At 41.6% G+C, this 21,944-nt stretch overlaps 2 protein-coding genes across 2 annotated transcripts in view; both read left to right on the forward strand.

The window, feature by feature from the left end:
* The window catches only part of LOC146570007 (DENN domain-containing protein 2A), a 33,261-nt gene extending 23,161 nt beyond the window's left edge, over positions 1–10,100 (forward strand). The window contains exons 8-20 of the mRNA XM_085282740.1: positions 25–75; positions 338–525; positions 911–1,020; positions 1,690–1,759; positions 2,293–2,370; positions 3,327–3,467; positions 3,617–3,765; positions 5,412–5,589; positions 5,710–5,751; positions 5,914–6,019; positions 7,662–7,943; positions 8,951–9,037; positions 9,177–10,100. Of these exons, the coding sequence (XP_085138866.1) occupies positions 25–75; positions 338–525; positions 911–1,020; positions 1,690–1,759; positions 2,293–2,370; positions 3,327–3,467; positions 3,617–3,765; positions 5,412–5,589; positions 5,710–5,751; positions 5,914–6,019; positions 7,662–7,943; positions 8,951–9,037; positions 9,177–9,208 (1,514 nt within the window). The 3' untranslated portion in view covers positions 9,209–10,100. The remainder of the gene's footprint in view (positions 1–24; positions 76–337; positions 526–910; positions 1,021–1,689; positions 1,760–2,292; positions 2,371–3,326; positions 3,468–3,616; positions 3,766–5,411; positions 5,590–5,709; positions 5,752–5,913; positions 6,020–7,661; positions 7,944–8,950; positions 9,038–9,176) is intronic.
* Positions 10,101–14,190: 4,090 nt separating this feature from the next.
* Positions 14,191–21,944, forward strand: part of tead4 (TEA domain transcription factor 4) — a 41,823-nt gene continuing 34,069 nt past the window's right edge. Inside the window, exon 1 of the mRNA XM_085282742.1 lies at positions 14,191–14,447. The gene's annotated coding sequence lies outside the window, so the exon portion shown is untranslated. The remainder of the gene's footprint in view (positions 14,448–21,944) is intronic.

Raw genomic sequence — 21,944 nt, forward strand, 5'->3', positions numbered from 1 at the left:
TCTTTTCTTCTCTTTTGTTTTCAGTGACAGACGAGAACAGCGAGTCGGAAAGCGACACGGAGGAGAAACTAAAAGGTGAAAATCCAAACAGACGTGCTACATAGTGCAATCTATAATGTAAATGTTTTTCATTCAGCAGGACATTTTAATATTAATGATATAAATGACAAAGAAGCACGATGTGAGCTTGTGTAGTTTTCTTCCAGTTCTGTGATATAGCTAAAGCTGGAAATGCAGGCTGTAATTTGTGGGTTCACTGCAACTCACACACACATTGTGTATATATCTGTGGATCGCATACATGCATGTTGATGAAATGTGTTTCTGTGTTCCACAGCTCATAGCCAGCGGCTTGTGTCGGTCCAGTCCATGTTGAGGCAGACGGGGCGGTACCGGACCTTGGAGAGGGATTTGATGGAACTGCAGGAGAGGAAACTCTTTGAGTATTTTATAGTTGTTGCGCTCCATAAGACCAAAGCTGGAGTTCCGTACCTGCCGGAAGTCACACAGCAGTTTCCTCTCAAGGTAAAACAGAAGTGTTACTGGAGCAAAACGAGTGAAGCTGAATATTATATGTAAACTTTTTGAAAATCGACATTGTCTGCTGTCTGCCTGACCATTATTTATGAGGAAACATGTACACCCCAGTTTATGAGCAGTGTGGCGATTTGAGCAGTGATACTGCTTTAGTTTTGATTGAAGAAAATTTTAATAAGTTAAAATCAAAGACTGATTGAACTCAGACATGCGGGGCCAAAATATGCACTAAGTAGTTTAACTGTGACTCTTTATATATTCAGTCATTACACGTCTGCTGTGCAAATAACTGTCGCTGTTTCTTTCTTTAATTTAAATGCTTTGACCTCTATTTGGAATCTCTTTATTTTATGTGGGGGTTTTTCTCATCCAGCTTGAAAGGAGCTTTAAGTTCATGCGAGAGACTGAGGACCAGCTGAAGGTCATCCCGCAGTTTTGTTTCCCAGACGCCAAAGACTGGGCACCCGTCGACAACTTTCCCAGGTCAGTTTGGATCTGAATGCTGCCACGGCACACAAGCACAAAGTGAAGTGAAAGCAAACGTGGACACGGGAATTTCCCTCTGGAGTGGTGACAGCTCACTCAGCTGTTTTCCTCACTGATTATCACTTGAAAAGTTGAAAGCTGAAAGTCCCAAAGACTAATCAGTCATGACTGACAAATTACTGGAAATTAGCAAATCTTTAGTGCCTTCAGGAGAAATGGTAGCTCTAACACCATGCACCTAACTTGTTATTACAGAAATTACTCTCCTTGTTTGCTCTACAAGCTGCATTACTCAATGCCTCCGGTCAATGTACACATTGTTCTGAGAAGTGATGATTGTGTGATGGCGATGGCTAATAATTATCCAGAGGCAGATGTCTGAGGGGTGAGGGCAACCAAGCATATGATTAAAGTGGACTGGCTGACACTCTCCCCTGTCATGAAGGTTAACAGCAGTGAATGATTACCTGTCAGGTAGAGGTTAGGAAGTGTTGTGCGATTGTTTTCCAGAGTGACCCTGTCCCGAGGGCTCTCTGTGTTAAGTACAAAGTAAGGTTTTGGTGGTAAAAACCTGACCCTGCGTTTTTTGTTTTTTTGTGATTTAACAGTTTTAAGATGTTTTTTTTATATGATTGTTTGAATTATCTTTCCCTTTTACATCCCCAGCGAGACCTTCTCATTTGTACTGACTGGTGAAGATGGAAGCAGACGTTTTGGATATTGCCGTCGTTTACTGGTATGCTCTTACAATGCTTCCTGTTACGGTCGCAGGTTTCTGCTAATTCAGGCTTAATAAAACGAATCCCTCATTATAGTCTGTTTAAAGCAGTGGTTCTTAACCTTGTTGGAGGTACCGAACCCCACCAGTTTCATATGCGCATTCACTGAACCCCTCTTTAGTGAAAAATAAAATAGGATTTTTTTCAAATTCAAGACATACATATGTTTTTTACTGGTGCACAAAATGAGCCGTGCATATCACAGCTGAGGCTCTGCCGAACCCCTGAGACCGACTCACCGAACCCCTAGGGTTCGATCGAACTCAGGTTAAGAACCACTGGTTTAAAGCCTTCTGCTGTTTTTTTCTCATTCCAACGTATTTCTTCAACATGGATGACTTTTTTTGTTTTTTTTTTCATGAATGTAGCTGTAAAGTTTCTGTCAAATAAAGGCTTTGGTTTGCTTCACTGCTCTAATCCTCTAGTTGTAGTTGGTTGAGCAGTCTTGTGTTATGAACCTGTCTGTCTCTTTCCTTCTGGCTGTTCACAGCCCAGTGGCAAAGGCCGAAGGCTCCCTGAAGTCTACTGTATCGTCAGCCGCCTGGGATGCTTTGACCTCTTCTCCAAGGTGACTTAAGCACAGGCACAAATGTGCAAACTATACTCAGAGCCATGACTTGCATTCAGTTACACTGCTCTGAACTGCACGTGTTAACACAAACCACCATTAAAAAGTACCACCCTCGGTGCCCAAAGAACTCCACCCACACTTTCCCCAGTCCCTTTTCCCACAGGGGCTCGTATCCATGGCTACAGTAAAGCGACACATGTGCAACGCAGCTGATGTGGTCGCTTCAGTGGAAGAGCTCCCCTGTAATGAGCCTTAGATTCATCTGCATGTTGACCTGTGTAAATGCTTTGCAGCGCACATATGCTATAGCTAAAGTTTGATTACTAAGGACACATACATGGAAGAGTTTTCTAAATATCTTCAACATGTAGTCAATCAGCTACACACGCTTTAATTCAGCACAGATGCGTAGAGTGTGTTTGTAGAGTAGAGGAGTACACATGATTGAGTCAGGGTGTTAGCTGTTTGTTGTGTTTTAATGTGGCGCCATATTCATACTGCATTATGGTCAGAATAAATGCATTTGGCTAATAATATCCACTTTCCTAAAAGAAAATTAGGGATTTGAGTCTGGAACTATAGTGACAAGAAGATAGATTTTTTTTTCATTTGCAGCAATTTCTGTTAGATGGTCGTTTATATTTGGCAGTATGGTTGCATTCTAGGGCCTTCTACTTGCACAGCCACAGGAGGAGAGAGCAGGAGCAAAATCCAGCACATTATTATTATTATGTTAATTAAGTAAGAACCAGAATTCTATAAGAATAAATAGCAGGGAGGTGAGTAAAGTTTGATTACGGAGATGTTATTATATTTTATCTTTTAACTACATTTTGGCCCAAATATTTGAATGGTAAATTAGATTTGTATAGAGTTTTGTCATTTTTTTGTAACACAATAACTACAGGTTGCTGGTGCTGAAACCAAAGTGTTCCCTTTCCTGTCTCTTACAGATTCTGGATGAAGTGGAAAAGAGGAGGGCGATCTCCCCTGCCCTGGTGCAGCCTTTCATGAGAGGCATCATGGAGGCTCCCTTCCCTGCTCCAGGAAGAACTATCACCGTCAAAAACTTCCTACCTGGCTCTGGGACAGAGGTACAAAGACATTTTTACAAAGGAGTCTATTACCCAAATCAGCATTGTTTAAAACTATAGAAATAATCGCATTAGTAGCTTTGTAATTTGTATCTAAGGGTCTTCTTTCTTCTTTTTGTGTGCCTTACACGCCTCTTTCTTTACTGCAGGTGATAGAACTGTGCCGCCCGTCAGATTCCCGCCTGGAACACGTAGACTTTGAATGTCTCTTCTCTTCATTAAGTCTGCGTCTTCTCCTCAGAGTTTTTGCCTCCCTGCTGCTGGAGCGCAGGGTCATCTTCACTGCTGACAAACTCAGGTTGGCTCTCGTGCTGCTGGGTTCAGCCACTGTGTTATTTAGTTTGTTTGCTTCATAAATCGTTGCTGATAAGACTATGCAAGACAGGGTTGTGATGCTGAAAAGATCAGAGAGTTTGAATGATATGACACAGAGATTTCAAGTAGACAGGCAGTCTGGGGAAAAGAAGATCGCTGACCAAAGTGTGAGAGGAAGGAATGCTGTTGTGTTATACAGTCGCCTGGGGAACAATCAGTTTTTCCCTGGAAAACTGTCATAGATGCCAGACAAGAAGGAGTAAGGCTTTAAAGCATGGCTGCTGGGCTAACACCATGTGTGCAGTTTGACGTCTACAAACAAACATGGTTCCTTCGAACCTTTCACTTCATACGTCACAATAGTTGTCATCCCCCTCCCCACCCCACCCCCAAAGGGCTTTCTTACTGCTGTGATACACATGTGGCGTCTACAGAAGTCCCTCTTAATCTGATTTAAACACCCTAAAGGTTCATGCTGTATGAATACATAAAGCATAAAAATTATTTGATGAAGCTCTTCAGAGTGAACTGTTTTGTGTGTTTTTGTTTTCTTATCCTTAGTATTCAAACTACGGTGTTCAGACAGTATTCCATAGTATTCAAACAGCTTACATTAAAAGCATTTTTACCAGAGCTGTTGCACTTTCTCTGCCGTGAAGTGGAAATTTGGCCTCGTTAATTGTTTTTTTGGGTTTTTTTTTTAAATAATGAATTAACTGCAAGCAGATGGAAATGCAGTGGCGATTAAGCCAACAGTGTGTGAGTGTGTCTGCTGTCACTGTATAGAGTTTGGAAGTGTTGCATCACACTCCATTAAAACACTCATTTTAGGGTGACAGCGGGTTTGAATGGGGAAACATATAAATGAACTTTTCTCAACATGTTCCACATTAATAAGTGGTTGGCAGGGGAAGTTATTTTTTAGAAGGAGGATAGCGCCATCTTGTGGTAGGGATTTTCTTTCTATTTTAGACTTTTTTTTACTGTGATTTTGTGTTTTCCTTTTGTTGTGAATGTCAAGGATATATTATCATATATGAACCAACATTTCTCCAGAACATGTGAATCAAAGAGCAAAAGCTATTATTATCACTGTCTGGACATTATCCATGTTTACTAGCTATGATTTCTGGGAATTCCCAACATATTAAATGGGATTAGATATGAAAATAATGTTATCTCAGTACAAGAATAGCCTACATTGTGCTTTCATATTAAAATAGTTACAGGTTCTATGTATATATTCAAATATAGAAGTGTTTTATCTAATAGTACAGGGATTTGGGATTACATACGACATGGTGAATGATACTAATGTTAAATTAGTTTAAAGTTTAAAGTTGACCTGAGAAACAAAATCTCCTAAAGGCGCTTTATACTATAACATAAATCGTAGGATAATAGAGAGAAAATCCAAACAATCAGACAACCCCTTATGAGTAACCAGTTGGCAACAGTGGGACAGAAAAACTCGCTTTTAATAGGAAGTAAGGTGGTTGGTGGAGGGAGGGAGGTAAGACAGAAGACAAATGATAACACTTGCCCATTTTCTGGTTTTATTGGAAGATTTATTCATCTGTTTACCAGATTATGACAATATTTTTTCACACTTTCTTTCTCTTTCCACAGTACGTTGTCTCAGTGTTGTCATGCAGTAGTGGCTCTACTCTATCCCTTCACCTGGCAGCATACATACATCCCGGTGCTCCCACCGTCCATGTTGGATATAGTCTGCACTCCGACTCCCTTTATAGTTGGCCTCCTTTCCAGTTCTCTACCTCGACTCAAAGAGCTGCCCATAGAAGAAGTAAGAGAAGGTTTTTCTTTCGTTTTTTTTGTAATTTATTGCCCGTGATGCCCTTTACTCTGGGCACTTCCTATACTGAACAATAGCTTCAGGAAATAACATCATTCTCCCTCTTGTTAGGTCCTGGTGGTTGACCTCGGCAACAGCCGCTTCCTTCGACAGGTAAAAAAAAAGAAAAGGAAAAAAAAGAGATTAAAACAGAAAGAGCACAGTAAAAAATGTCACTAGTCACACAAGAGTTCCTTGTTGTGACTGTAAAAGATGTTTTGTGGAGTGGGCTGTGTGTTAAGTTTGTTTAAATTAGTTTTCTTTCCTCTTCTATAGCTGGATGATGAGGACTCTATTCTTCCACATAAGCTGCAGGCAGCTCTGGAGCATGTGCTGGACAAGAGAAGGGAGCTGGCCTGTGAGAAAGGAGATCTACCCAATGGTGACTTGTCATACTTGTTATTTCTTGCATATATAATGTGGGTTTTCTGGTTTTTTGGTGTGTAAACAGAATGTACTATGAGCAAGAAAGTTTTCACAGGACTAGCAGAACCACCTTTACCAGCAATAACTTGAAGTAAGCATCTTTAGTGTGACTTTCAGTCTCTTGGGGAGGAATTTTGGCTACTGTCCTCTACAGTATTGCTTCATTTCATGGAGGTTTGCGGGCATTGGTTTATGTACAGCTCTCTTAGGTCCCGCCACTGCACATCACTCAGGTTGAGGTCTGGACTTTGACTGGACCATTGCAAAATCTTAATTCTTTTCTGTGTCAGACATCCTGTTGTAGATTTGCTGCTGTGCTTGGGATTATTGGCCTCAGTTTCTGCCAAGCTTTAGTTGTCAGACCGTTGGCTGTGCATTTGACTTTACAATACTAAATAACTTCCACCACCATGTTTGACAGTTGGTATGAGGTGTTTGTCTTGATATACTGTGTTTGGTTTTCATTAAACATGGTGCTGTGTGTTATAACCAAACATGGTGAAAACACGCTCTTGTCTGTCCAATAGACATTGTTCCAGGAGTGTTGTGGGTTGTTCAGATGCAGCTTTGCCATCATTTTCCTTTTAGAGAGGAGAGACTGTCTTCTGGCAACCCTTCCAAACAAGTCATACTTGTTCAATCTTCTAATTGTACTGTCATGAACTTTAACATGCAACATGCTAAATGAGGCCTGAAGAGTCTGAGATGTAGCTCTTAGTCTTTTGGCAGCTTCTCTGAGAACAACATGGTCTGAGGTGAATTTGCTGGGGTATCCACTCTTGCCAAAACTTGTGCTTTTATAGAGGTGCTCACAAGAGTGCATTTGATTAGTAACTCCTGGCTACTACTTAACATCTTAATTCTTATGAAAGCAGTAAGGGTGCACCTAAGTCCTGTGGAAACTTTCTTTTTTACATTAATTGCCACAGCCTTCTTTTTAGTGATATTAGTCTGCACAAATCTCTGGTTTAAAAAGCTTTGAAGTGTTTTCGTTACCAGTCATATCTTCCTGGGTTTCATGTAATGAATATTATGTACCACAGCTCTAATGTTCATTGCCAGCTGTTTTCCAGTGAAATATATAGGTATGTACGAAACACCTACAACTTATCATTCTGCAACTTGATCATAGTTTTGTGGTACACCGAAGAAATTTTCCAAGAGAACATTCCCAGAGATTTTCATCATTTTCCCTAAATTTTTAATATGACTGGACAGCTTCATTCCAGTATTCAAGTTTTTCCTCCTTAATAATTCACCTTTAGCATTAAAGGGTCCTTGAAGTATGACGAAATTCAAAGTAGAAATGTTGTGGTTAAAAATACAAAACCATAAATGTGGTGTAACTCTGCATAAATCTCATGTTCTTTGTGGTCGCCAAACCTTTCCAACAGAGTTCACTCCAACACTGCTGGAACATTCAGTCTAACCAAAGTCTGTTTCCCAAACTAGATCAAGATCTAGATCAGTGTCAATACTTTGAAGTAGTCTGTGTGAAACAACCTTGTATGTCTTCTGATGTGTAGCAGTTTTTTGTTGTAATTGCTTTTGGGGGTGGCTAATTTTTACCCCTCTTCTCCGATGGTTTTCTCTGCCAGACTCTAGCTCGCTGAGCACAGTGGTGTCGGAGGCTTTTGTTCGTTTCTTCGTGGAGATGGTGGGCCACTACTCCCTCTTCATGGGTGGAACAGAGAGGGAGGAGGAGTCTGTCTCCTCCACCACCTTGCCCAGCCCCACTTCTTCCTCATCCTTTCAGCGTGAGGCCTTTCGCAAAGCAGTCACTTCCAAGAGTTTGAGAAGGTTTCTGGAGGTGTTCATGGAGACTCAGATGTTCACCGGCTTCATCCAGGAGAGAGATCTGCGCAGGCAAGGCCTCAGAGGTAATAAGCTATAAGCAATGTTAATGCTCTTTAACACTGTTAAAGTGTATCTGCTCCTTTGTGCAAGTAGGAACAGGATGAGCACTGCCACTCCGCTAGCGACCTGTCACTCCTTCCACACTCCACACGGGGAAACACGGGGACAGGTCCGGGGAATCTAGGAACAAAGGAACACGTTAAGTCTCTGAGACAGAGGCACGGCAAACTTGAGCTAGGTGTGTACTGACAAGAGCCTTCACAACAATCCAGCGTTGAACAGCTGATCTCCTCCTTCTAATATACCAGCTGGTCTGATGAGGCCCAGGTGTGCACGATCCGGGAAGGCGTGGACCGAGGGCGTGAACCCGCCATGAGTTCCGCCCCGGCAAAACAGGGGAGAGGGAGAGAGAGAGGAAAAAGAGAAGAGAAGGGGGGCTAGGAGTGAAGAGATGCTGATCAGCGCCTTGCCGATCCTGCAGGTCGTGACAGTATCAGGATAAAATCCTTGGACGTATTGTCAGTCTCTACGCCGGCCCTGGACAATGCCCAGCCTCATGTGACAAGAGTATGTGGTTAGTTCTTGGAGGATGAAGGAATTGATACCATTGACTGACGCTCGCCTGACCTAAGTCCAAAAGAACACCACCAGGTTGCACTGCAGACTGTACAAAAGTGATCTCCCAGTCCATATCTGGGAGGCAACCCCCCAGGACACCATTTGTCATCTGATTAGGAGCATGCCCTAACATTGTCAGGCATGAATACAAGCACATGTGTGCCATACATACTGCTGAGTACCATCCATTATCCAGCAGTTTGTTTTTTTTATTGAGATCTAAAGTGTTGCTTTTTTGAGCAATGATATTATGCGATGTGATATTATGCTTTTTTTGGCCAAAAAATTAAGAAAATGATCAGAAACATTTCAGTGCACCGATGATTCGGACTTTGCTCTGACTTCAGTGTGAACTTGTAGTTACATTTTGTATACCACAGCACATTTAACGAGTTCTTTTTTCCCCCTCCAGGTCTCTTTGAGGTGAGAGCACAAGAATATTTGGACTCGCTGCCTGGGAGTGAGCAAAGAGGGGTCAACAAGTTCCTGAAGGGCCTAGGTGAGAGTCTCTGCACAGCCTCAGGCAGTCAGCTTATCAGCTGATCAATTCATCATCTGTAAAATCCTCCAGTTTTTCTTTATGGAAACATGCTCTTTGTCTCAAATGTGTCTTCATGCAGATATGTTGCTTTTTCCAGGAAACAAGATGAAATTCCTTTCCAAGAAATGAGACTCGGAGTCATTGCTGAAAGCAGAACTAAAAGGAGGTGCAGTCCCTGGATACAGAGCATGCACAGATGGAGATGTGTCTTTGGGTTACAACAAATGAAGGCCCCTGAATGGAACTGGACTCATATGTAGTGCTTAGCATGAAGAGCTGGTTTAGCTCTCAGCTTCATCGCCGATGATTCTGTCAGTGTTGGATGGGGTTTACTTAGCGTGCTCCAAAACTCCCCACAAACACGATAAAGCAACAGTGTCTGGTCTTACAGTCTAAATGTTTTACAGATTACACTAATCTCCTACAGTGTATTACAGTATAACACAGTGTAAATGTCTTAGGAACAGTGTTCTCATCACTAACTTCAACTGTAAACCTGTAAGGAGGAGTGTCCCTTAAGATCCAGTTTTGTACAATATTGTCCTATACATTCCATGTATTTTCTATAGGAAGTTCTATAAATGCAATAGTACAACTTCTTTGTCAACAGGAGGCTGTTAAGTTAATTTATATTGCTTTTTTGTTTTGTTTTTTTAGACCAACTTAATCTCTTGTTTTAATTTCTTTTAAATGAGTCCAAAGGAATCTCCTGTAGTTTCTAATACACTTTATTTAACAGAGTCTAGACTGTTTGTAGACCACTTTGGATTGTTGGGTATACGTGCCACTGTTTTAATTAAATGTACTGTTGATGGACGCTATTGTACCGATAAACACGTACTGATCCAAAGGAAATCAATGTGAATATGCCTGTCAGTAAAGGATGTGGGCTTCAGCTGATGAATTGTGTTTGTCTTAAGCCAATTAGTATCAGTATGTTTCACAAAAACAACTAAGGTTGCCTTAATATGATCGAACATACAATGAAACTTCATAAATAAAGTGATTTGATTTAGACAAACGACTCCTGTTCTTCAAATCCCATTTCTGTGTTTTGGCAGCTTTACTCAATTAATCCATAATTTTCTGCTTATATTATCACTTTTTTGAAGACATAAAGTTATGAAGTGGTTTTAGTCTCCACTGACTAGCCAACAAACCAGTGTAATTTCTAAGAGGTTTCAGATTCAGACTTTTCTTTACATTATAGAAACTTATATATACACACGGGATGCTGTCTAAGAATTTGGCAGGAGCCAATGCATGAGCAAGAAACTTAGCCAGTCTTCTAGATCTATGCGGTTTTTAAAAGTTAAACATAGAGGCTATAAAACTGACAATATGGAGATCAATATGAAGATCTGTTTATCTCTCTCTCTCACTTTCTCATATATGTATATCTATCTATCTATCTATCTATCTATATACATATACATATATATGTATACACATATATATATAGAAATATATCCAAGAAAGGATGTCCAGTATGAAGTGTTGGACAGCATCAGGCCCCCACATGGTTCACGCCTACTGGCTGAAGAAGCTGACTGCACTCCAGGAGTCAGCACTCCAGTACCAAAGAACCAGCTGCTAGTCGATGAGAGACACCCAGAATGGCTAACCAAAGGCCGGACAGTCCTGATCCCCATGGACCCCCAGAAGGGACCAGTCCCATCCAAACACCGGCCAATAACTTGCCCAAGTGCCACAAGCTCCTGTCAGGCATCATAGCGGTGAATGGGGCACAATACATGAGAGGGGCCCAGAAAGGAATTGGCAAGAATACCAGAGGTGCAAAACACTAGCTACTGGTAGACCAAGCAGTCAGCTGAGACAGCAAGACTAGGCTGACCAAGCTGTGCACTGCCTGGATTGATTACAACAAGGCCTATGACTCGATGCCCTACACCTGGAATGCCTATACAAGATCAACAGGACCCTAAGAGCTTTCTCAAGAAGCCCATTGAGTTCTCAGGAACTCAATGGGGATGTGGTATACAACACTAGAGGCCAACTTCAAGCCCATAGCACAAGTCATCATCAAGTACCGGATCTACCAAAGGGATGCGCTGTCCCCACTGCTGTTCTGCACAGTCCTGAACCTCCTCAGTGAGATCATTGACAGGACTGGCTACGGATACCGACTACGGAATGGAGCAATCATCAGCCACCTCCTCTACATGGATGACATCAAGCTGTATACCAAAAGTGAATGAGACACAGAGTCACTGATCCACACCACCAGGACTGTACTGAAAGACAGCACGGAGGCACTAATCGTGGCAGAACAGGAACAAGCTCTGAGCACAAGATCCATAGAGGCTGGGGTCTATCACACCAGGCAAGACCCCAGGTGTAGGCTGTGTAAAGATGCCCCTCAGACAATCCAGCACATAACAGCAGGGTGCAAGATGCTAGCAGGCAGGGCATACATGGAACGCCATAACCAAGTGGCCGGCATGTGTATACAGAAACATCTTTGCCATCTATGGCCTGGAAGTCCCTAGGTCAAAATGTAAGATGCCCCCTAGGGTGGTCAAGAATGACCGAGTTAAGATCCTGTGGGACTTCCAGATACAGACAAACAAAATGGTGATGGCCAACCAACTGGAGATAGTAGTGGTAGACAAGCAGAGGAAGACGGCTGTAGTAATAGACATAGCAATACGAAATGACAGCAACATCTGAAAGAAGGAACATGAGAAGCTGGAGAAGTACCAAGGGTCAGAGAAGAGCTCGAGAAGATGTGGAGTGTGAAGGTAACAGTAGTCCCAGTGGTAATCGGAGCATTCGGTGCAGTCACTCCCAAGCTAGGCGAGTGGCTCCAGCAGATCTCAGAAACAAATCCGAGATCTCTGTCCAAAAGAGCACAGTCCTTGGAACAGCTAAGATACAGTGCAGGACCCTCAAGCTCCCAGGCCTCTATTAGAGGACCCAAGCTTGAAGGATTGACTGCCCACAGGGGCGAAAGGGGAATTTAAAAAAAAAAGTTTCAAAATCCTATGTAACCTTGTTTTGAAGTTATTGTATTCACAAGATTTTCAGAAAACGACCTTTCACCTTGACCTTGATGTCACTGAGATTCAAGATTTTTAGTAGATACACCTACAGTATCGATTTAGAGCTCCTACGTCGCTCCATTCTCAAGTTAATGTCACAAACTGAAAGCAGGGACTCAAGCGCAGAGCAGGTTGACGTATCAGAACACGATTTATTTACACACCAGTGCAATACTAGATACAGTGACGGGGGAAAGTCCAGGATTCCAGGGGATTAGGGGAAGGCTCTCTCTCTCTCTCTCTCACGCTCGCTCACGTCCTTACATCCGACTCACACACGTCCGTACCGCGGGGAGGTCACAGGTCCGTGAAGATAAACTGGAATAGGGAAGGGAGAAATCACTCACAAATCACGAAGGTAGGGCGTAAAGGTATAAGACCAAAAGAAAGACTAACGTCAGTAGCTCAATCATCCAGCGATGAGAGGATCTGTGACCCAGCCTCAAATAGTAGATCGGTAATCAGCTGATCGCCATCAGCTGATCGCCAACAGCTGTGTGAGCCAAGGGTGGGAGCCAGCTGTGAGCTCCGCCCAGGCAGAGAGGTAGGGGAGAGAGAGAAAAAGCAAAAACACAAGTGTAGCCTTGTGAGGCCGGCTGGGCAGGCACAGGGACCATGACAGTTAACCTATTTGCAAACTTGGGTGTCCATGTCACCCACCCACCAACAGCCTTTTACAGCTGAGGGGTGAAAAGTTTTTTATTTGAGGAAAAATGCTTCTTTGGTGTCACTCTATTTGGCTGCTCTATTACAGCATGACATAAACTGTACAGCTGTGTGGTTCTTTCGGGTGACCCAAAATGTTATCTAGAGCCGTCACTGATCTGTGGTGCTGAAGCAGAGCTGTGGACAATTTAAAATAGAAGCTCAAAATACTGAAAGGACAGCATCATATGGCTTTTATCACCAACATCACACACATTTTTTTTTATTGTTGTTGTTAATCTTTGAAACAAAAATTACATTGCGCCTAATTTGACATTGCCTCTGCTTTCTGTGTACTTATACATAACCAGGACATCACCAAGAATGAACTCTTCCTATATTACCAAGTGCAGCTTGTCCAAATGAACATGACTGTGAGTCTTAAAAACAGTACGGCTAGAATAAACCCCAGGTTACAACCTTTAGAGAGAACTGTGATGGCTTTCCACTGAACGAACACACGCACCACCCAGAATGTCCAGCAGGGGGCTCTGTTACCCAGTTCACGTTATTCCGCATATGTAGCCTTGGAAGAGTCCAAAGTTCAGAATTACATCTCAGACAATTATGCCTCCAGGCCTTAAATGACTTGCACAATATACCCGAGTCTAACAATATTATCGCCTTTTGGTCTGATCATGTGACATAATAAGCAAACTAGAGCTGAAAAGCAAAAGGTTACAAGTTATATGGGGGGAAAAAAACTTTTGAAAAAAAGATAGCCATCTTGGATAGACATTAATATGGGCAATTTATTTTTAAAGACATATTTAATATTGTTTCTTTAGTATAATAAGGCATAAGGCCTGGAGAGTATAAATTTAATAGCAGCGCTTAAGGTAGCTTTATCTGTTCAGGTGTATCACAAGTGATAGAAATACGGTGGATAAAGTATATGCACTTATTATTCAACAAGTCAAAGTGCAATAGTGATTCTTTATAGCAGGCAAAAAACTGTTGAGCCCCTATAGTATGGATCTGAAATATTACATTTGTGGCAACGGTCGTTCATTGTACCTGATATAAAGCTTAATAAAATTTGAAGGATTAAACCAGTGATTTCAGTTACAGTGGGAATCCAGTGTAACACGCTTGTCCTATAAATGGTGTGTTTGTACACCCATTGTCAGTGTTCATGAAGAAGTTGAGTGCTATAATATTGTGTATCCTTTCTGTTTTAGTTCTTTTTAAATTATTCTTCTTAATGCCATGCTCTTCCACCCTTTCCTCTCCTTTCTGAGCCCTCCTCTTCCTCTCCCCCTTTTCGTCATTACGTGTTGGCCGGTCAGACCTCCTCGCGCCCTCCCCTCCTCTGTCTCCCCCCTCCTCCTTCCCTCCCTGGGTCTTTTTCTCTGGCTTTTTCCAGGCTTCATGTCATACCACGGCTAATTCCTGAAATTCCTGCCCTCCTCTCGCTTCAAACAAGCGGCTTCAGGAAGGAGACGAGGCAGCAGAAAACAAACAAAGAGGGAAAAAAAATAAGAAGAAAACCCCCTACGGACTCCTTATTTTATTTTAAAAAAAATCATAATAATAAAATAAAATACTACTCTACCTGCCCGCCTGCCTGCCTGCCGGACTGCTAACAGGAGTTTGACCAGGTAAGCCGGTGCAAATGTTTCACAGTTTTCTGAGTGTTGAGCGCTGTTCAGGTTTCAGTTGCGGGGTCTGTCGGAGTGAAACTTTCAGTTTGTTGAACAATGTGGATGTGAAGTCAGTTGTTTGAGCGCCTTCTCTCTGAAACAGCTCACACTCGCTGTCGGAGACAACATTCCATAAATTACTCGCATTTCTTCGCTGGAATTCCTGCATTTCCCCCCCTTCTTTTAATTCCAGCGGTGGAGTAAGTGAGCTCTGACTCCCTGTGCTTTAGCCGGAACCTTTCTCCTTCTCTCTCTCTTTCTTTTTTTTTTAGTGTGAGGGAATAACGTCAGGGCTGTGCGGTCAAACATTAGCGCCCGTCTGGGTAAAGTTTTACTCCGGGATCATTCAAACTGTGTATTTATTAACCCGCAGGATTAATTAAGTTTTCTGCCCTCCACCACTCCCCTTCTTTTCTTCTCAACAAGTGTGAGTAGTGTGTAAGTGTTTTGACAGGGTAGTGCCTTCTCAGTCTGCTATTGATTGAATTGTATTTAAGTGTGATTAAAAGCTGGGATAAATGATGTCATCAGTGGGACGATGAGGTAGAACTTCAAGTAGAATCGTACTAGCAAAATAAAAAAAAATTGCTTCGTGTCTTTTTAAACTATAATTTATTATGTCATGAACTGTGGTACTCCCGATGTTTTTTTTTTTTATTTAATTTTTTTAAATGTCTAATATATTTGTTTAGTTCGGCAAATAGGCTACAGTCAGCGGAATTAAAGACATGACGTGTTTTGCATGTATGCATTTACCCTGCGCTCTAGATTATAATCAAAGCAGTTTTTTGGCCATTTAAAATATCTGTTATGTTATATTTGTTGCCGTTTCTGCTGCTCTCTTGACCAGGTCTGTCTCGAAAAAGAGTTTTGAAATCTCAGACTATTTAAAGGATGTATAAAAATCACTTGAACAAACAATGATTGTAGCTTCTACCTTGTGGACAGAAGGGTTCTTAGATGACTTGATATCATTCACGAGGGATCTGCTTTGATACCTTACAGGTCGACAAGCCATTTACAGCAGTTTAATTACTGCCAATACTTTATTTTATTTTATTTATTTATTTTGAATACTGGTGTTGTGCAAAAAAAAGTGATCAACTGTCAAAAGTCATTTCCGATGTTTGTGTGTAAATATCTACCAAATTGCTTATACTGGTAACTTGAATGTAGTCAGGATAAAGAAATGACATGTCTCGTTGGTATCTTTATGATTGTGCTTTATTGTCTTTTTTGGTTGTTTAAATGTCCCACAGAACTGTGATGTTGTATTTTTTGCAGTCTCTGCCTTCGTCTTGGCCAGATCTCTTTTAAAAAATACATTTTAATGTTCTTTTTGGCTAAAATGACTTGATATCATTCATTAGAGATATGGGGTTGTTGTTTTTTTTGTTTGTTTTTTTTTACTTTTTAGGACATATGTAAGAGGTAAGATGGAGCTGTCATTTGCTTTTTAGTGTATATCCACTTAATAGTTGTAGTCATGCTTTAAGGCGTAATGTACTCATCATAGTGTTGCACACTGAAGAGGAGTTGAGTTCAGCTTTTAACAGTTGTGTAAATCATTACAAGACTTGTTCTCATACTCTTTATTTTCAAAGAAGCTGTACCTGAAAAAATAAAAATAAATGGAAATAAACAAGCAGAGAAGAAGCCCTGCGTATTTGCACTTAAGCAAAATCCAAAAATACAGTGTAATTAGTTGCTGTACACTGCGTCAATGCACACATACTCCTCAGCTTTTAGTGGTGGTAGTAATGAAGTTTAAAATAGTTATGCAGTTCTACTTTATGCGTGTATTTGATTTGGCAGCTCAAAGTTTTGCAGATTATGACAAATTGGTGCGATGTGAATCACAATAACAGCATGTAGTGTGGTAAACCTCTTAGAGTTAGAAAGCAACTGTCTGCACTCATCAACGCACTATATTGTCTAAATTCTCATTACACTGTAACGCATCAGCAGCGGTGTATCAGTCAACACAAGATGTAAATGTGGTTTGGATAGGAGGCCTTCATGCTTATGCTGGATTATAGATTCTGGATCATGTTTCTTTTTGTAATACCCACAGTGACATGGGAATCTGTGGAACTGCTAGAAATGAAATACAAGAAAAGAAAATCTACACAAAGCAATTTTATAGTGTATAAGTCTCTATTAATAGGTGAGCTGTGAAAACGATCTTTAAAAAAAAAACAAAAAACTAGTTTGCAAAGCTTTATTGATGTTTTCAGTTAAGTGTGTGTGTGTGTACAGTGTGTACAGTGGCTGGGACAATTGCATTTAAGCAGCTTTGCTTCAAAGCGAAAAGAAAAAAAGTATTTCACATTATTATTTTTGTCTCAATTTCTGATTTTAGCTTTACTGCTGTGTCCATTTTGGCTCATCCAGATGAATACCTGTCATGTCCCTTAGGTCAGGCTGCTAAACACAAGAAAAGGTCCTATCAAGACTTGTTGATTAGTTTGTCTGTTCTGGGCTACTGTAGAAACATTGTGGTATCTACCATGGATCGATTCCCTGGCTACTCTGAAGTGCATGTCGAAGTATCCTTGGGCAGGATACTGAACCCTGAGTTGCCCCTGATGAATCCATCATCAGTGTGTATGAGTGTTACACAAAGCAGTTATAGAATCAAATCAAATCACTTTTATTGTCACATCACATGTGCAGGTACATTGGTACAGCACATGTGAGTGAAATTCTTGTGTGCGAGCTTCACAAGCAACAGAGTTGTGCAAAATACAATAATGTAAACAAGCAAAATACAAGAATGGCTACATCTGAAACTAATAAATATATGTACAATATATAATAATATATGCATTTCTGGATGTGTATACTAAATATTTTTCTACGTGTGTGTGTGTACACATATTTTACAAATTAAATAGAGTAAACAATAAATAAAATATATAAAAATATACAGAGTTAGAAAAATGCATGAATGTGTGTGTCATTGAGTGAATGAGGTTTGTAGTAAAAGTTTTGAGTAGAAAAGCGCGGTCCATTCACTCACTACTTCGCAAAGGAGAACAGAACTAATAGAACCAAAGCAGTTCCTATTTTCAGGTATTAATACACAAAGCAAAGCATGCTTATAGATACTTTATTCCTTTCCTCCTGCATATCCACCAAAATCCTACACACCGGATCTTTAAAACAATAAAAATACTCAGATTTCAACCTTATGAGTGTATTATAGACTTTTCATTGTTCAATATATTTTAATACATGTACAGTTCAGAGTGTGGATCGTGTGTGTGTGTGTTATGGTGTTTGTAGGTCAGCTGAGTGAGTATATTTTTCAGAGGAGCAACAGGTGTGAAGGAGCAGGAGTGACTGTGATGGAAGGGTAAAAATCACACCTGCCAGAGCCTCCTCTGAAGAGTCTGGCAGCTAGAGGAGTTGGCCTTTCTGTTTTCAAGGCTTTGGGTTCACTCTTGTCCCAGACACATGAATTATAATGTAATCTGAACTCTAAGGTTGCTTTGTTCACACTGGAGTAGCATTTGTGTGCGTGTGGGTGGATGTGGCTGGGCCTAGAGGTGGATGTGTTTGTGTGTTTGTGTGGGTGAATGAGTGGAACGAGAGGGGAGGTTAAAAAAGGTGTGTGATCAAGAAGAGAAATATGTGCGCTTTCATCCTTGTTTGGGAATCATTGTGTGTTTGTGTGTGCATAGCTGCCCTGAGACAGGTCCTCTCCACAGTGGAGGAGTTTCTTTTTTTTTTTTTCCTGTACTCATCCCACATAGCGATCATTCCTCCTCCGCTTGCACGAGAAAAACGAATAATGCCTCAGATATGAGCCTTGTAGAACAAAGACTTTTTGCACAGCCCTCCCCTCCTTTTCTGCTAACGCTGCTGAGCACCCGTAGCACTGTGCAGTGTGTGTCTGTGTTGTCTATTGATTCCAGACAGTCTGATAAATCTTTACATTTGGATTATCTGGGATTCATATGAAAGACCTCAGCTCTTTTTCCCACTGGCATGTAGAAAGGGCAGAAGTTAAGTCTTAACTGTGGGATTCTGTATTATAATAGCAAATTAACAAAAGAAGCAAAAGTCTTTACCAGCCCTCATCATGTTCAAGCAGTTACGGAAGCATTTACACTTTGGACTGTTGAGAACAACCACTCCACTAACTTTTGGCAGCTTAACATACCGCATGTTATTAGTGTTAATAGTTTGTTGTCATTACCTGCTTATCAGCCCAGCATTTGGAGCCCCCTGTTTTACTTAGTTTAAACCCACCATGACTGATTTTATTTGCACAGCTTCCTGTCGCCACAAGTCTATAAGACTCTTGATTGATGCTGGGAATTTAGAGCAGCCTGCTGCAGGTGAACGCTACATCTGGCTGCAAGCGGTGAGACCAAATGATCATAGAGGGGTTGTGGACTGTGCAACCAGGCAGAGCTGTCAGATGATCATTTGCACTTTAAGTGCTAATCAGTCAACTGATCAATATATCGACAGGATGATTGTGAAAACAACCTTTGGCTGCTGCTTGTGATGTGTAAATATACTGTGAGGGGTTGACATTGCCGTATCAAAGTCGTCCTTTTATGTCTAATATGCAAAATATGCAAAAGCCACTGTGTTTGTTTAGTGTGTGGAGCTCGGAGACTCCCGCTGGGGCAGCCCAGTGGGACTCGGTGCCAGAGAACACGTGCTCTCAGCAAAAACCTAACAAAACAAACCTGTTTGCAGCCAGAGGCTCTCACTGCCACTTTATTTCTATCACGTAGCCTGATCCCATACTACTGCCTTTTTGCCAGAATGTTTTCTGCCTGTCTTTACATTCCCGGCCCGATTAGTGGAGATTGTGACCACTTCAGCACAACGCACACACTCGCACACAGACACACTCTGTGAGTGTAGCAAGTACTGTGACTTCTGGATATCTACACAGTATCTGTCTCAGTCTCTGTGTCCCTGTGTGGCCTCATGCTCACAGTAACACTGCTAATAGGTGAAAATTGTTTCCTTCTGAAGAACATGAGGTTTTACGCTAAAACCACTAAGATGAAGCTCGGGGTGCAATTAAAATAATCAGGACATTACCAAAGTCATTAGCAAAGTCAAAGTCAAAGTCAAAGTCAGCTTTATTTGTCGATTCTTCCACATGTACAGGACATACGGAGAATAGAAATTGCGTTACTCTTCAATCCCTAGATAAATAGCAAATGAACATTTAAATATATTTAAATATAAAAGTGATTAAAAAATGCAAGTAAAATAATTAAAAAGTAAAAATTTAAATAAATACAATTTTACATATAACAAGAAAGCTATATAATATACAATATAATGGGTAAGTGACATTGAGTGTAAACCAGGCAGAGTAGTGCAAATAGGCAAATAGTGCAAATGGAGATTTAGTAGTGTACGGTAAGAGAAAGTGTAACAACAAAGTCTTATGAGGTAATGGCAGTCCAATGCTCCACAAAGTGACTGGTAACTGGTGCAGGCCAGTGAGTGTCTGTCAGTACAGTGTTTCCAATAACTAGTGTTGTTGGTGTTGAACTGCACAGCTGATTGACGTTGTTTATAAAAAGCTGCCCTGCTTGCCCACCTGGCTGGCTCTGGTCCAGAACAACCTGAGGCTCAACTACCTGCAGCTGCTTGTTGCTCATGTTTTACAATATGTGTCAGTGTGTGTGTCAGAGGGAAGGTTTCATTGTTTCTCTGTATGTGTGCCTCAGCCTTGCATACGACCCTGCTCTGATAAAGTCTTTGTTAGCGTTTTAACTTGTGTATGTGTGGGCATATTTGTGTTTTTGTGTGTCCCAAGTGTGTTTTTTTTTTTTTCCCCTCTGTCTCACAAGTTTTAACCATGACCGGGTTTGCTTAGTTGGTCAGTGTGTACAGTTGTGTAAAGGAGTCGGGGCAGCCAAGGGGTTACGTGGCCCCTTGACCACAGCACCAGCTGGGGGATTATCCTGTTGAGCAGATCCAGTGTAGAGGGGCCACGCTGGGGCTGGTCTGGAGGCGTGAGGGAGGGGAGAGGGCTGTTTTAAGGCATGGCTTAGGTTAATTAACCTCCTGGACGCTTCGAGAGAGGCACAGAGCTCCACACTAATGGTTTATGGCCCCCACAGTTCTCACTTTGACATGCAGTGACCCTGAACTGGAGTTGTGTTTAGTTTAAAATCACGTCCATAAACAATAGAAATGTCACACTGGGATTATATCTGTCAGTTTCAGAAAGTTTAGTTTTATCGCAATCCATTAGCTCTTGACTAGCTGGTGAGCTTGTGATCGAGATTACGTCTTACATAAGCTTTTTAACTAGTTTGAGTTATGTGAGGGATTTAATTCAGAAAACTTAGGTTGGATAAGGCTGGAGGGATCGTTTAAGCGAGCCATGTTATGTGACTTGGTTTCCTAGTTTTCTTCTTAATGGCAATACAGTGGGGCAAAAAAGTATTTAGTCAGCCACCGATTGTGCAAGTTCCCCCACCTAAAATGATGACAGAGGTCAGTAATTTGCACCAGAGGTACACTTCAACTGTGAGAGACAGAATGTGGAAAAAAAAATCCATGAATCCACATGGTAGGATTTGTAAAGAATTTATTCGTAAATCAGGGTGGAAAATAAGTATTTGGTCAATAACAAAAATACAACTCAATACTTTGTAACATAACCTTTGTTGGCAATAACAGAGCTCAAACGTTTACTATAGGTCTTTACCAGGTTTGCACACACAGTAGCTGGTATTTTGGCCCATTCCTCCATGCAGATCTTCTCGAGAGCAGTGATGTTTTGGGGCTGTCGCCGAGCAACACGGACTTTCAACTCCCGCCACAGATTTTCTATGGGGTTGAGGTCTGGAGACTGGCTAGGCCACTCCAGGACTTTCAAATGCTTCTTACGGAGCCACTCCTTTGTTGCCCGGGCGGTGTGTTTTGGATCATTGTCATGTTGGAAGACCCAGCCTCGTTTCATCTTCAAAGTTCTCACTGATGGAAGGAGGTTTTGGCTCAAAATCTCACGATACATGGCCCCATTCATTCTGTCCTTAACACGGATCAGTCGTCCTGTCCCCTTGGCAGAAAAACAGCCCCATAGCATGATGTTTCCACCCCCATGCTTCACAGTAGGTATGGTGTTCTTGGGATGCAACTCAGTATTCTTCTTCCTCCAAACACGACGAGTTGAGTTTATACCAAAAAGTTCTACTTTGGTTTCATCTGACCACATGACATTCTCCCAATCCTCTGCTGTATCATCCATGTGCTCTCTGGCAAACTTCAGACGGGCCTGGACATGCACTGGCTTCAGCAGCGGAACACGTCTGGCACTGCGGGATTTGATTCCCTGCCGTTGTAGTGTGTTACTGATGGTGACCTTTGTTACTTTGGTCCCAGCTCTCTGCAGGTCATTCACCAGGTCCCCCCGTGTGGTTCTGGGATCTTTGCTCACCGTTCTCATGATCATTTTGACCC

The sequence above is a fragment of the Mchenga conophoros genome, linkage group LG7 (genome assembly GCF_057382185.1).
Source record: "Mchenga conophoros isolate Kocher_MC1m ecotype Shallow Benthic linkage group LG7, M_conophoros_male_GT1.1, whole genome shotgun sequence".
Classification (NCBI taxonomy): Eukaryota; Metazoa; Chordata; class Actinopteri; order Cichliformes; family Cichlidae; genus Mchenga; species Mchenga conophoros.